Genomic DNA, 13962 nt, shown 5'->3' with positions numbered 1-13962 from the left:
GACTCTGTTAGACAGGTGGGAATGGGCTGGACTCTTTACGACAGGTGGAAATGGGCTGGACTCTGTTAGACAGGTGGGAATGGGCTGGACTCTTTACGACAGGTGGAAATGGGCAGGACTATGCAAGAAAAGTGGGAATCGGCTGGACTTTGTTAGACAGGTGGGAATGGGCTGGACTCTGTTCGACAGGTGGGAATGGGCTGGACTCTGTTCGACTGGTGGGAATGGGCTGGATTCTGTTCGACAGGTGGGAATGGGCTGGACTCAGTGAGACAGGTGGGAATGGGCTGGACTCTGTGAGACAGGTGGGAATGGGCTGGACTCAGTGAGACAGGTGGGAATGGGCTGGACTCAGTAAGACAGGTGGGAATGGGCTGGACTCTGTTCGACAGGTGGGAATGGGCTGGACTCTGTTCGACTGGTGGGAATGGGCTGGACTCTGTTCGACTGGTGGGAATGGGCTGGATTCTGTTCGACAGGTGGGAATGGGCTGGACTCTGTTAGACAGGTGGGAATGGGCTGGACTCTGTTCGACAGGTGGGAATGGGCTGGACTCTGTTCGACTGGTGGGAATGGGCTGGATTCTGTTCGACAGGTGGGAATGGGCTGGACTCTGTTAGACAGGTGGGAATGGGCTGGACTCTGTTCGACAGGTGGGAATGGGCTGGACTCTGTTCGACTGGTGGGAATGGGCTGGATTCTGTTCGACAGGTGGGAATGGGCTGGACTCTGTTCGACAGGTGGGAATGGGCTGGACTCTGTTCGACAGGTGGGAATGGGCTGGACTCTGTTCTGGACTCTGTTCGACAGGTGGGAATGGGCTGGACTCTGTTCGACAGGTGGAAATGGGCTGGACTCTGTTCGACATTTACGTTACATAACGTAAAATAGTAATGACTTTATGAATTTCTTCACTGATAAAATAGATAACATTAGAAATACAATAGCGAATGTAGATTCTACAGCATCTAACACTTCAGTTTCATCCATCGCACCCAAACATAAACTGCAGTGCTTTACAACCATAGGACAGGAGGAGCTAAATAAACTTATCACTGTATCTAAACCAACAACATGTTTATTAGATCCTGTACCCACTAAATTACTGAAAGAGCTGTTACCTGTAGCCGAAGAACCGCTTCTCAATATCATTAACTCGTCGTTATCTTTAGGACACGTCCCAAAACCATTCAAGCTGGCGGTTATCAAGCCTCTTATTAAGAAACCAAAACTAGATCCTAGTGTACTGGCAAATTATAGGCCTATTTCAAATCTTCCATTTATGTCTAAAATTTTAGAAAAAGTTGTGTCTGCTCAATTGAGCACCTTCCTGCATAAAAATGATCTGTATGAAGAATTTCAGTCAGGTTTTAGGCCCCACCATAGCACAGAAACTGCACTTGTTAAAATTACAAATGACCTGCTCCTTGCGTCAGACCAAGGCTGCATCTCATTTCTAGTCTTACTTGATCTTAGTGCTGCGTTCGACACCATAGATCATGACATACTCATAGATCGATTACAAAACTATACAGGTATTCAAGGGCAGGCTCTAAGATGGTTTAGATCCTACCTGTCCGATCGCTACCATTTTGTTTACTTAAATGGGGAGTCATCTCATTTATCATCAGTAAAATATGGAGTGCCACAAGGATCCGTCCTAGGTCCCCTTCTATTTTCAATATACATGTTGCCCCTTGGTAATATTATTAGAAAATACGGAATTAGCTTCCACTGTTATGCTGATGATACTCAGCTATATATATCAACGAGACCAGATGAAACTTCCCAATTATCTAAGCTAACAGATTGTGTTAAAAATGTAAAAGATTGGATGACAAAGAATTTTCTCCAATTAAATTCGGATAAGACGGAGATATTAATTATTGGACCAAAAAACACTACACAGAATCTTGTAGATTACAATCTGCAACTAGACGGATGTACTGTAACTTCCTCTACAGTCAGAAATCTGGGTGTTATATTAGACAGCAATTTGTCTTTTGAAAATCATATTTCCAATGTTACAAAAATTGCATTCTTCCATCTTAGAAACATTGCCAAGCTACGAAACATGTTATCTGTTTCTGATGCAGAAAAGCTAGTTCATGCATTCATGACCTCTAGACTGGACTATTGTAATGCACTTCTAGGTGGTTGTCCTGCTTCTTCAATAAACAAGCTACAGGTCGTCCAAAATGCAGCAGCGAGAGTCCTTACGAGGTCAAGAAAATATGATCATATTACCCCAATTTTACAGTCTCTGCACTGGCTACCTATTAAGTTCCGCATCAGTTACAAATTATCATTACTTACCTATAAGGCCCTAAATGGTTTAGCTCCAGCGTACCTAACTAGCCTTCTACCACGTTACAACCCATCACGCACCCTAAGGTCACAAAACGCTGGACTTTTGGTAGTTCCTAGGATAGCAAAGTCCACTAAAGGAGGTAGAGCCTTCTCACATTTGGCTCCCAAACTCTGGAATAGCCTTCCTGATAATGTTCGGGGTTCAGACACACTCTCTCTGTTTAAATCTAGATTAAAAACACATCTCTTTCGCCAAGCATTCGAATAATGTATCTTTTTAATTGTGAGTGTAGTTGCATCTGATCAAAGGTGCATTTTTATTCATTAGCTTGGGTTAAACTAATTTTACTTTGTTGGATCAGCAGCTATGCTAATGATGTCTGTATTTTGTTTCTATGTTTTGCCACGGGATTCACATCCCGTGGTAACTAGGATTTACACAAGCTCCAGTCTGGATCCAGAACACCTGAGAAGAGATGATACTGACCCTCAGAGGACCTCAGATGATGCTAACCCTGAATGAACAAACAGAACTAACAATTATTCCTAAATGTGTGACTTAATCATATAATAACTTAATTAATAATATTGATAGTTCATCGTCTAGCTGACTACGTCTTGTATTATTATTATTTTTTAGTTTTTCTAAAATCCTGTCAAATGTGCACAAACTACTAGCTACTACTAAATATTGTAGAAACATAATTTTCTGTAAAGTTGCTTTGTAACGATTTGTTTTGTAAAAAGCGCTATACAAATAAACTTGAATTGAATTGAAAATTGAATTGACATGTGGGAATGGGCTGGACTCTGTTCGACTGGTGGGAATGGGCTGGACTCTGTTCGACAGGTGGGAATGGGCTGGACTCTGTTCGACTGGTGGGAATGGGCTGGATTCTGTTCGACAGGTGGGAATGGGCTGGACTCTGTATGACAGGTGGTAATGGGTGGGAATCTGTATGACACATGTGAAAGGCTATGATTCTGTACAACATCTGGTAATGGGCAGACTCTGTACGACAAATGGGAATGGGCTGGACTCCATACAACAAGTGGTAATGGGCGGGACTTTGTATGATAGGTGGGAATGGGCGGGACTCTACACAACATGTGGTAAAGGGCAGAACTCTGTATGACAAATGGGAATGGGGATTCTGCATGACAGGTGGGAATAAGCAGGACTGTGTCTGTCAAGTGGAAATAAACAGGAATCAATAACACAGGTGGGAACGGGAGGGAGTCTGTATGGCAAATGGAAATGTGGGGACTCTGTACGACAAGTGGGAAGGGGTGGGACTCTGTGAGCAGATGGAAATGGGAAGGACTCTGTATGACGAGTAGGAAGAGGTAAGACTGTGTAAGGTAGGGGGTAATGGACAGGACTTGTATGACAAATGGGAATGGGCGGGACTCTGTATGACAAATGGGAAAGGGTGGGACTCTACAGTATATTACAGGTGAGGGGGGGGGGGGTTGCTCTGGGTGGGATTCTGTGCAAAAGGCTGAAGCACTACCTGAAAGGTGATTGTGGGTGGAACTGAAAAAGAGGTGAGATGCTCTCTGACAGGTAAGTTTGGACAGGGCTTCACATGACAACTAGGATTGGGCAGAACTGTTGTCTGGACACATCCTGAAAGTGAGAATGGGCGGGACTCTTTATAACAGGTGGAAGTGGGCAGGATGCTGTCTAACAGATAAGAGTTTGTATGCCTCTAAATGGCGGTACATTGTCTGAAAGTGACAGTTGGTGGGACTGTGAACAGCTGCGGGGAGTGGGTAGGACACTGTCTGAAAGGTATGAATGGGCAGGACTGTACAACAGATGGGAGTGGATTTGATGCTATTTGACAGGTAAGAATGGGCAGAGCTCTATACTTGAGGTGGGAGTGGGCTGGACACTGTCTGAAACGTGAGAGTGTGCAGGACTCAAGGGGGGTTCGGACAATGCAGGATAAAAGGACAAATAAACTTGCTATCAAATCTGACACTAGTTTGAACTCATCTTAAAAGTTGAAACCACTCATCAAACTAAAATGTAGCTAATAATGATAACTTTCCTCCATGTTTACCAAAAGTGATGCATCTTTCTAATACTTCCTTGTGTGTGTGTGTGTGTGTGTGTAAAGGTGAGAATCCAGGGTCTCACTGGGAATATCCAGTTTGACCATTATGGACGAAGAGTCAACTACACCATGGATGTCTTTGAGCTAAAGAGTAACGGCCCCCGCAAGGTCAGACACACAACACAATTTCATACATTTAAACACACACAAGCATCCATTTATACAGATACACACTGTAATTTTACCCAGAAGCCCGCACACAGTATTGATCACCCTATCATCTATCATCTGCAGATCGGTTACTGGAACGACCTGGATAAATTGGTTCTGGTCCAGAATGAGCTCTCCATGGGAAATGAATCCACTATGGAGAACAGAACGGTTATCGTCACAACTATAATGGTAATGTACACGCAACCACCCAGATCCGCAATCTTACACACATAGTGCCATCTAGAGTGAGCAAGATATCAGTTAGATATACTTGATTAAAACTCACTTGCATTGCTCTCGACTGTATTAGTGAGAGGAACAAGGAAAGAAAGTGAGCCAGTGGAAGCAAGAGAGAGGGAGTGCTGACTGTGCATTAATTCATTAATCATGTTAATGTCATCAGTTTAGCCATAGATAAGAGAATAAGAGGGTTATACTGAAGAGAAAAAGTTTGCATATGCATTTGAGGTTGATGTTTAAATTTCCCTTAAAATGCACCACAGTAACCATCGTTTTCAACAAACCACCATCGTTATAGCAGTCATTGTTAAGGTGCTGTCCCACTAGCTGACTCAATTTGAGTTTGGTCAGGCGTGTCAAACCTACCAACTGTTTATGTCAAAAAGTCGTAGGTCTGTCACAGTCAGCAATTAAAAATGGATGAGATGACAGGCTGAAAGATTGTATGTGACATTTCGATCCCATTCTGTCACGAACTGCTGAAATAAGAACAGGAGCACCATGCAAGCAATTATAATAGGCTGAGTTAAATTATACAAGTGTACAGCTATGCTATATGACTTTGCATTCGTTGTAAGTTCTTAAGCCAGAGAACATTTACATATACATGAATGCATTTGGTAGGTGCTTTAATCCAAAGTAAATTACACTGCATTCATGCATTCCCTGGGAATGCAACCCATGACGTTGGCGTCATCTATTTAAGCTGCTTTACATGAATGCCATATTAAACACAGAAGAAGCTGAGAAGAAGCTCAAAGGCCATGAGAGCCGCCCACTTACTGGCTCAGGCTATTTCAAACTTGCTAAATGTTGCACTTCTGTTTGGTGTGTTAACAAAAGCGTTGATTCACTATCTGACCTCTGATTCTCCAACAGCTCACAGCCGAAAATCGATTAGCAGGACATCAGCATTAAAGACCTAAATATTCAGAACCTATTAGCAATTACAATTAGAAAAGCTCCAAGGGGTCATATTTTAGAAAATATGCATCTGAACTAATGAGTTAAAAATTTTTAAAAACATCTTTAGATTTGAAAATATCAACATTAGAATTAAGCTAACATTATGGCCTTTTATAGAATAAAATCTCTTATTATATTATATAAACGCATTTATATTTATGTGTTCCTGTAGCTCAATTGGTAGAGCACTGCCATATCAAGTGCAGGGTTGGGGGTTTGATTCCCCGGGAACACATGATAAGTAAAAATTGATAGCATGAATGTAAGTCGCTTTGGATAAAAGTGTCTGCTAAATGCATACATTTTACATTTAATTTAATTTAATTTAATTTAAATTTTATATCTTGTAATTCTGCATTGATATCCCATAATTCCGTATTTATATCTCACAATTCTACCTTTGCGAGATATTTTTCGAATTGAGATATAAACTCAGAATTGCGAAGAAAAAGTCTGAATTGTGAGATTAAAAGGTCACAATTATCTATTTAATTAATTTGATTATCATCCAACAGCGGAAAGATGCTTGCATAGAACATAAGATATAAAATTAAGTTTTACATTTTTTACTTTAATTTTGAAAATATCAACATTAGAATTAAGATAACATTATGGAATGTTTCTGCCTTTTATAGAATAAAATATCTTATTATTTTATACAATCGCATTTATATCTTGTAATTCTGCATTGATATCTCATAATTCCGTATTTATAGCTCACTGTTCTATGTTTATATCTCACAATTCTACCTTTGCAAGATATTATAAAAAGTCTGAATTTTGAGGTTAAAAGGTCACAATTATCTATTTAATTAATTTGATTATCATCCAACAGCGGAAAGATGCTTGCATAGAACATAAGATATAAAATTAAGGTTAACTTTTTTTACTTTAATTTTGAAAATATCAACATTAGAATTAAAAGAACATAAAACAAAAGGTAAAAAAGCTGAATTTTAAGTATGAGAAGTGCTATAAAATAGCATTACTTCATAATTATATAAATATATTTTTATATACGTTTTTTAAATTGTTTTCCATTATATTGTCTACTGTAACTTTACTACAGTACCAAACTTATTTTGGTGGAAACTATGGTCATTGTGGTAAATTCTGTAAGGGTTTAAACAGGGAAAGAGCGATAGAAAATTATACCTTAGCAGGCTCCTCCTCTCTCTCTCCTTCTCTGTCTCTCTTTTCTTTTCTGCCGTGCGCTTTTTAAGGCGATGGAGAATTTTACCTCTGCAGGATCATCATCGTTTCCATCACTGCTAAAGAATCCACTGTTCAGACACTGAGCAGAGAGAAGAAGACGAGACAACCGTGAGACACCAGAGTGTAATGATTCAGCTGGGACTGCAGCGTTAAACGTTCACTAACATTGAGCCCACGTACTTGAGGTGCAATGCCAAGGGTGTACAAGGGTATTTTGTCAAAGGGTTTTTTGTTTTGTCATCTTGTGATTGCTTGACCTTGCTCTATGAATTTACATGGTTGGCATTTAAAGGCATCATGAAACTGAAACTGACCCAAATTACTGTACTCTATATGCATCATTCAAAACTGAATTGAGATTACATTATAATGTCCAATTCAATGCCAGGTTATTAAAATCATTATTAACTCATCCACACGTCACTCCAAACTATATGACTTTTTTAAATAAAACAAAACAAAACAAAGATATGTAGCGTCTATATGCATTCAACAAAAGTCATTTATAATATGCTTGTTTAATGTATAATGTGTTATGAGGTTTTACCGTTTCAAAATAATAGTTTAGTTTCAAATGCTGCCCATTTTCCTTCTATTCTTCATTGGTATTACTTTTACATATATAAATATATAATTTAATAATAATAAAAAATACAAGTATATTATTTGTTCCGTAAATTCTTGTAGTTTATTTTCCTCTAAATATTTTTTCTATAATTTAAAAATAACATTTTAAATATATTTAAAATAAAAACTAAAAGTACATTTAGTCTAAATACTTTCTGCTCAGTAAATGTAATAAAAAATACAAGTACTTACATTTACTGAATGAAAAAAATGCTAAAAAATTATTTCCTAAATTAAACCATAAAAATGTGAAATTAAATAATTAAAAACTAAATTAAAAAAACACCTACTAAAAAAATTATTTCTTTGCCTTCATGTTGTGACTGACAATAGAGAACCAAATACAAGTACATTTACTCTAAACAGTTTCTGTTTCATAAATATACTTGTAGTTTATTATAAATAAATCGTTTATACATTTAAAATAATATTTATTTTAAAGTCAAAATTTAGCTTAAATACCTTTTGTTCTATAAACAGTTTGATTAAAAAATTAATTATAAGTATATTTACTGAATGAATGTGTATTTATTCTAAACACATTTTGTTGACTTGTACATAATGAGGGACGAAAATTAATTATTTCCTATATTAAATCATAAAAATAAAAAATAAAATAAATAATAAACAAATCTAAACAAAATCTAAATAATTAAATTAAATATTTGATTTCTTAAAATGTATATTTTTTTATTTTTAACAGAGAACCAAATACAAGTACATTTACTCTAAACACTTTCAGTTCCGTAAATATTCTTATAATTTATTTTTAAATCAATTGTTTTCATATTTGCTAGTAAAAATATAAAGTATTTATTTAAAAACTAGTCTAAATTAAGTCTAAATACTTTATTTTCAGTAAATATAATTAATTTAAATATAATTAAAGTATATTTATTGTAAATACTAAATTATATTTGTATTTAATTATGAATTAGTATTTTATTTGTATTTTTTATGATAAGTAAAAATTTATAGCCTGAATGTACTGTAAGTCTCTTTGAATAAAAGTGTCTGCTAAATGCATAAATTTAATTTAATTTAATTTTTAATTTAATATAAAATAATAATAATAATAATAATAATAATAATAATAATAATAATAATAATAATAATAATAATAATAATAAATGTGACTAACATCCTAGAGCCATGAACCTGCTGTTAAATTATTGAAATGCTAATTTAAAAATCAAAGGTAAAAGGTCAAAAAAGTTTGTGAATTTGTGATGTGTAACTAATGCAGGCTTTCTAACCTCTTGCCAATACTTAATGCAGTACTTTAATGTCAATTAATGTAAATATAAACAAATAACATAAAATATGCATATAACTGCAAATAATAACACTCACCATTGGGTCCCATGCAGACGAACTTGACCTTCAGTCTCCTCAGTGTTTGCCTCTGGGCTCTCAGATTTCCCACAATCCACTGCAGAGTCACATTCCGCTCTGATATGAATCACAACCACATTAATTCATCATAAATTAAACATGAATATATCGGTTACATTATGTCATTAGATCAGACCATTTCATGTTGACTTTAAACCCGATGTTTTTAGTAACACATTGTGAGCGAAACACACGGGTGACGCTTTCTATAAATAGACACGTTAATTAATCTAATGAGAGTTCTCTAATCGATCAAGTGTATGTTTGACTGATGCAGAGCAATGATGCACAAGCGACACATCCAGATGTGTTTGTGTACATGGACATGGACAAGTCATCATTTCATGATCTATATCTATTAACAGCATTAGTGACTTAACTACAGATAACAGCAAATAACACCAGTCTCATGCTAGTGTGTAAAATGTGTTGTAAGGTTTTATGTTTAATAAAAACAACAATATTTTCATCATTTATTTGCAGTGCTGCCTTCTGTGTTTTTAATGATCATATATTTATATTTACTTATATTTAAATACAAATATTTAAATGTATCTAAATATAGTTTTTGTTCAGTAAATACACTTGTAATTTATTTTTAAATAAATTATACATTTATAGACTTACTATAAATTAAAAGTATTTTCAATCTAAACAAACTTTTCAGTATTTTTATATTTTATATATTTACCCAAAACACTTTCGGTAAAAATTATTTAATTATTTACTAATAATTGCATAAATAATTTATTTAGAATTAAATCCTCTAAATGCACTTTTTTATTCAGTAAATACATTTGTATTTTTTTTATTATTATTATTAACTTGATTTACTGGTAAATATATAAACTAATAATTTATTTAAAATTATATTACAAGTATATTCACTCAAAAATATATTTATTATATATTATATAAAATATTTATATACTTATAAATATATAAATAATTTATTTATTTTATATATAATATAAAATAAGAGAACTAGTAAATATATACATATATAAATTGAAAAAAAGTGCTATACTGTATGCTGTGTGGTGATATTTAATTCAGTTTCTCCATTTACAACCTCTAGAAATGTACAAAAACTGTATATTTAATGTAGAATAATTGACTATCAAATGAATGTACTGTACTTTACACTGATAAAATGCATTGTTGTTTGTCTGTCTAAATGATCCTCGCTTTAGTGTTTAGAATGACTTCTCTTGTCAGAAACGATCTCTTGGTTTTATTTTCATTATAACTTGTTTATTTTATTCAACTCTAATGAAATCATTTGATTTTCAGTGACCAGTTGATCATAGTAAATGAATACTTGCAATGATTGACATGTCAAATGTTTCAGACAGTCGTATACATGTGTGGAAATAAATGTTTTGATTTATGATGATAACGTGTCAGTTAAACCTTTATTGGCTGCATTTTTAACGAGCATCACAAATACATATCACATTCATTTATGGCTCATAAAAGAGTGTTTAACACAGTTATGTTTGCAGTCAGATCCTGTGCAGCCCTGATAACTCACGAGTTACTATGGGAAAATAAATCACTTGAAAACCATCTATACTGGTGCTTTAAAGGAGAAAATAACCAAAACGCCGATCTGAAATACTTTTATAAGATCTGTAAGATCTCCACAGAACCAATAAATCCAAAAATGGTTCTTGATAAGAAGTTAGTCTTCCAAAGAACTTTTATTTTGAAATTTGTATTTAATAATACAGTTTAATTTTGAGGTCAGCTTGACCATCCCTGCCCACCTCTGTCTCTCTCTCTCTCTCTGTGTGTGTGTGTGTGTGTGTGTGTGTGTTTAGGAAGGACCGTACGTGATGTTGAAGAAGAACTGGGAGATGTACGAAGGAAATGATCAGTTTGAAGGATACTGCGTGGATCTGGCGTCCGAGATCGCCAAACACATCGGCATCAGATACAAGATCTCCATCGTTCCTGACGGGAAATACGGAGCCAGAGATCCAGAGACCAAGATCTGGAACGGCATGGTTGGGGAGCTGGTGTACGGGGTGAGATACACACACACATATATATATATATATATATACAAGGTCTTTTGTGTTTACATTTTTACAGACATTTCTCATTGTTTTTATCATGAATGTTACCTTTTTCATGCACATCACTTTATTAATGCATGTGCATCAGACAGAAGAGCCTGAAAAAATATATTTCCAATATATATATATATATATATATATATATATATATATTTTTTTTTTTTTTTTTTTTTTTTTTTTTTTTTAATTAACTACCGTTAACAAAGATTAATAAATGCTGTCAAAGTATATGCAATAAAAGTATTGCATTTTGTTTTCGGTACCTGAAGGCTGAAATAAAAATATATATAAAAAAAATAAATATATAATAATAATAATAAAAAAGATGAAAGTTTAAAAACATTAAACAAAAATTACCTTGGTTGGGAGCTAACTGTAATAAATATATTTATTTTAAAGTACTTAAATTACTTAAACTGACATTTAAAAAAATGAAAACTATATAGAAATATATATAAAAAAATACAAATGACAAAAACACAAAATTACTAATACTTTAAATTTAAAATAAAAACAAAATAAAATGTGTTCAAATTATTAATAAAAAACTGTAATAGGATCTCAATGATGCTAAAATAACACTAAATATATATATATATCTTTAAAAGCACATACAATAACAAAAAATATACAAATATTAAAATAAAAGCTAATTCAAAATATAAATAATTTTAAAGTATATAAAAAAAATCTAAAATAAAAATTGATTATATATATATATTATTATTTTTTTTTTTAAACAACACAATATAATAATAAATAGTATTTATAAAATAGATATAAAATAATTATAATATAATATAATATAATATTATATTATATTATATTATATTATATTATATTATATTATATTATATTATATTATATTATATTATATTATATTATATTATATTAATCTAAAACATGGTTCATTATTGTGAAGCTTTGCCAGCAGAGCTGTTGTCATGCTGGCAAAACAGCAGGAGAAGCGAAATTACTCATGTTTGCTCAAATTGTTTGCAGACTACTATTGACATATTTAACTAAATCGCCTAAATCAATTTGCATCTCTGATTTTCCTCCAATAAGAGAAGACACATCGTAAAAAAAATATAACAAATAAGAAAATTAGAGAAAGAGCACGATCTCTCATTTCAGTCTGTTAGTGTTTGTCCAGATGTGTTGGTCTTGTGTGTTTGTGTCAGTCAGAGCTCAAGGCCTTTTCTCTTTTAAATGCATCATCATTCAGCGTGCAAGTACATAAAATCAGCCTCTCTGACGTCTCGCTGTGACTCCAGCAGCGAAAGGCAAACGCTCCTGCTGACGAGTGTTAATGAGCTCGGGGAGAGCACAGATGCACATCTTTCTGCCCCATTAAACACACTCATCCACAAACCTGCTCTCTGCTAATACACACTCCACACGAGCGACCCGCGCGTGAACACGCCATTCAGAACCTCACAGTGAGATTTAGAGGATTTATAAGCTTTCACGAGAGACCAGAGGGTGTTAAACAACGTTATTAGACACTCTCTTGGTCAAGTGCTGCATCAGATATGTCTATACAAGACTAAACGACCAGTCTTTGAGGAAAAGATCAGTCTAAAAATGAATTTGATGAAAGTTTATGCCCAACTAAGATCAGGATGGGTTTGTTTCTTCATCTGGTTTGTAGAAATGTAACATTGCATCAGTGTCTCATCAACGGATGCTCTGCAGTGAATGGGTGCCGTCAGAATGAGAGTCCAAACAGCTGATAAAACAAACAGATTTAACACTTTAAATATTAATTATAAAATCATTAATTATTATTAATAATTTTTTTTATTAAAATATTATACAAAATATTATATTTAGAATTATATTTTATACAAACAAATTTTATTATAAATTAATATAAATTAAAATGTTCCGAAATTATATTTATATACAATATTTACATATAAACGTTAATATGAACAAGATAATAAAACATAACATGTTTAATTCATTTTTATTATATAATACATAAAATATTTCAAAATATGATTTATATATAAAAGTTAATATAAAAATTATATTTATATTTATTATACAAATAAATAATAGAAATAATATTAGTATTACTATATTATTGTACTATATTATGCATAATTGTATTATTATTTTAGTACATAAAATATTATTATGTTGTATTAAAATTAAAATCTTTAAAATGTGCATATATATATATATATATATATATATATATATATATATATATATATATATATATATATATAATAAACAATTAATATATTATGTATAAACTATTACTTTATATTTAGAATGTATTATAAAAATTAATATGAATTAAAAGGTTTCAAAATGTAAAAAAAATTGCCATTGTTTCAAAGTGATTTATTTTATTTTATTTATTTGTCTTTTTTGTAATCAGCTTTGCAATATTGTCTTTTCTAACTATTTTCAAATATTATTATTATTATTATTATTTTATTTTTGTTTGCACGACACTTAATCTTAAAGCTGCTGGGTTTGGATCAAGGCTTAAAAACTCATTGAAGAATGTATTGAAACGCAGCTAAGGAAAATAAAAGGCACATGCATTTTCAGAATCAAGGCTGCTGGAAAAGCAAGTGCACACACACACACACACACACACACACATACACACACACATGCCTCTAATTAAATCTAGCAGCGAAACAACTTCTTGTATTCCTACAGGAGGGAAAAAGATGGCCGACTTTCACTGTGACCTTTCACTGGTATTAAACCTCTGAGCCGGTCTAAATATTACTATACTCAAGTCCCTCAGACGCCTGTTCACTGATAAAACCATTTCCATTCACAACTGCTTGAATCCTGGCGTTTTATTAACTTGGAGATGCTGT

General features: G+C 33.3%; 1 protein-coding gene across 5 annotated transcripts in view; it reads left to right on the top strand.

The window, feature by feature from the left end:
• The window catches only part of gria4a (glutamate receptor, ionotropic, AMPA 4a), a 70739-nt gene that overhangs the window by 29306 nt on the left and 27471 nt on the right, over positions 1–13962 (top strand). For 4 of the 5 annotated variants that reach the window (XM_026254953.1, XM_026254952.1, XM_026254956.1 and 1 more), the window contains exons 8-10: positions 4437–4541; positions 4668–4775; positions 10853–11059. In XM_026254953.1, the coding sequence (XP_026110738.1) occupies positions 4437–4541; positions 4668–4775; positions 10853–11059 (420 nt within the window). Of the gene's footprint in view, positions 1–4436; positions 4542–4667; positions 4776–7015; positions 7584–10852; positions 11060–13962 lie in introns of those variants that run through there. The other variant, XM_026254957.1, reaches the window with a different exon arrangement.

The sequence above is a fragment of the Carassius auratus genome, unplaced genomic scaffold (assembly GCF_003368295.1).
Source record: "Carassius auratus strain Wakin unplaced genomic scaffold, ASM336829v1 scaf_tig00040578, whole genome shotgun sequence".
Taxonomy (NCBI): Eukaryota; Metazoa; Chordata; class Actinopteri; order Cypriniformes; family Cyprinidae; genus Carassius; species Carassius auratus.
Note: the sequence above shows the minus strand (reverse complement) of the source record. Positions and strands in the feature narration are given on the sequence as shown.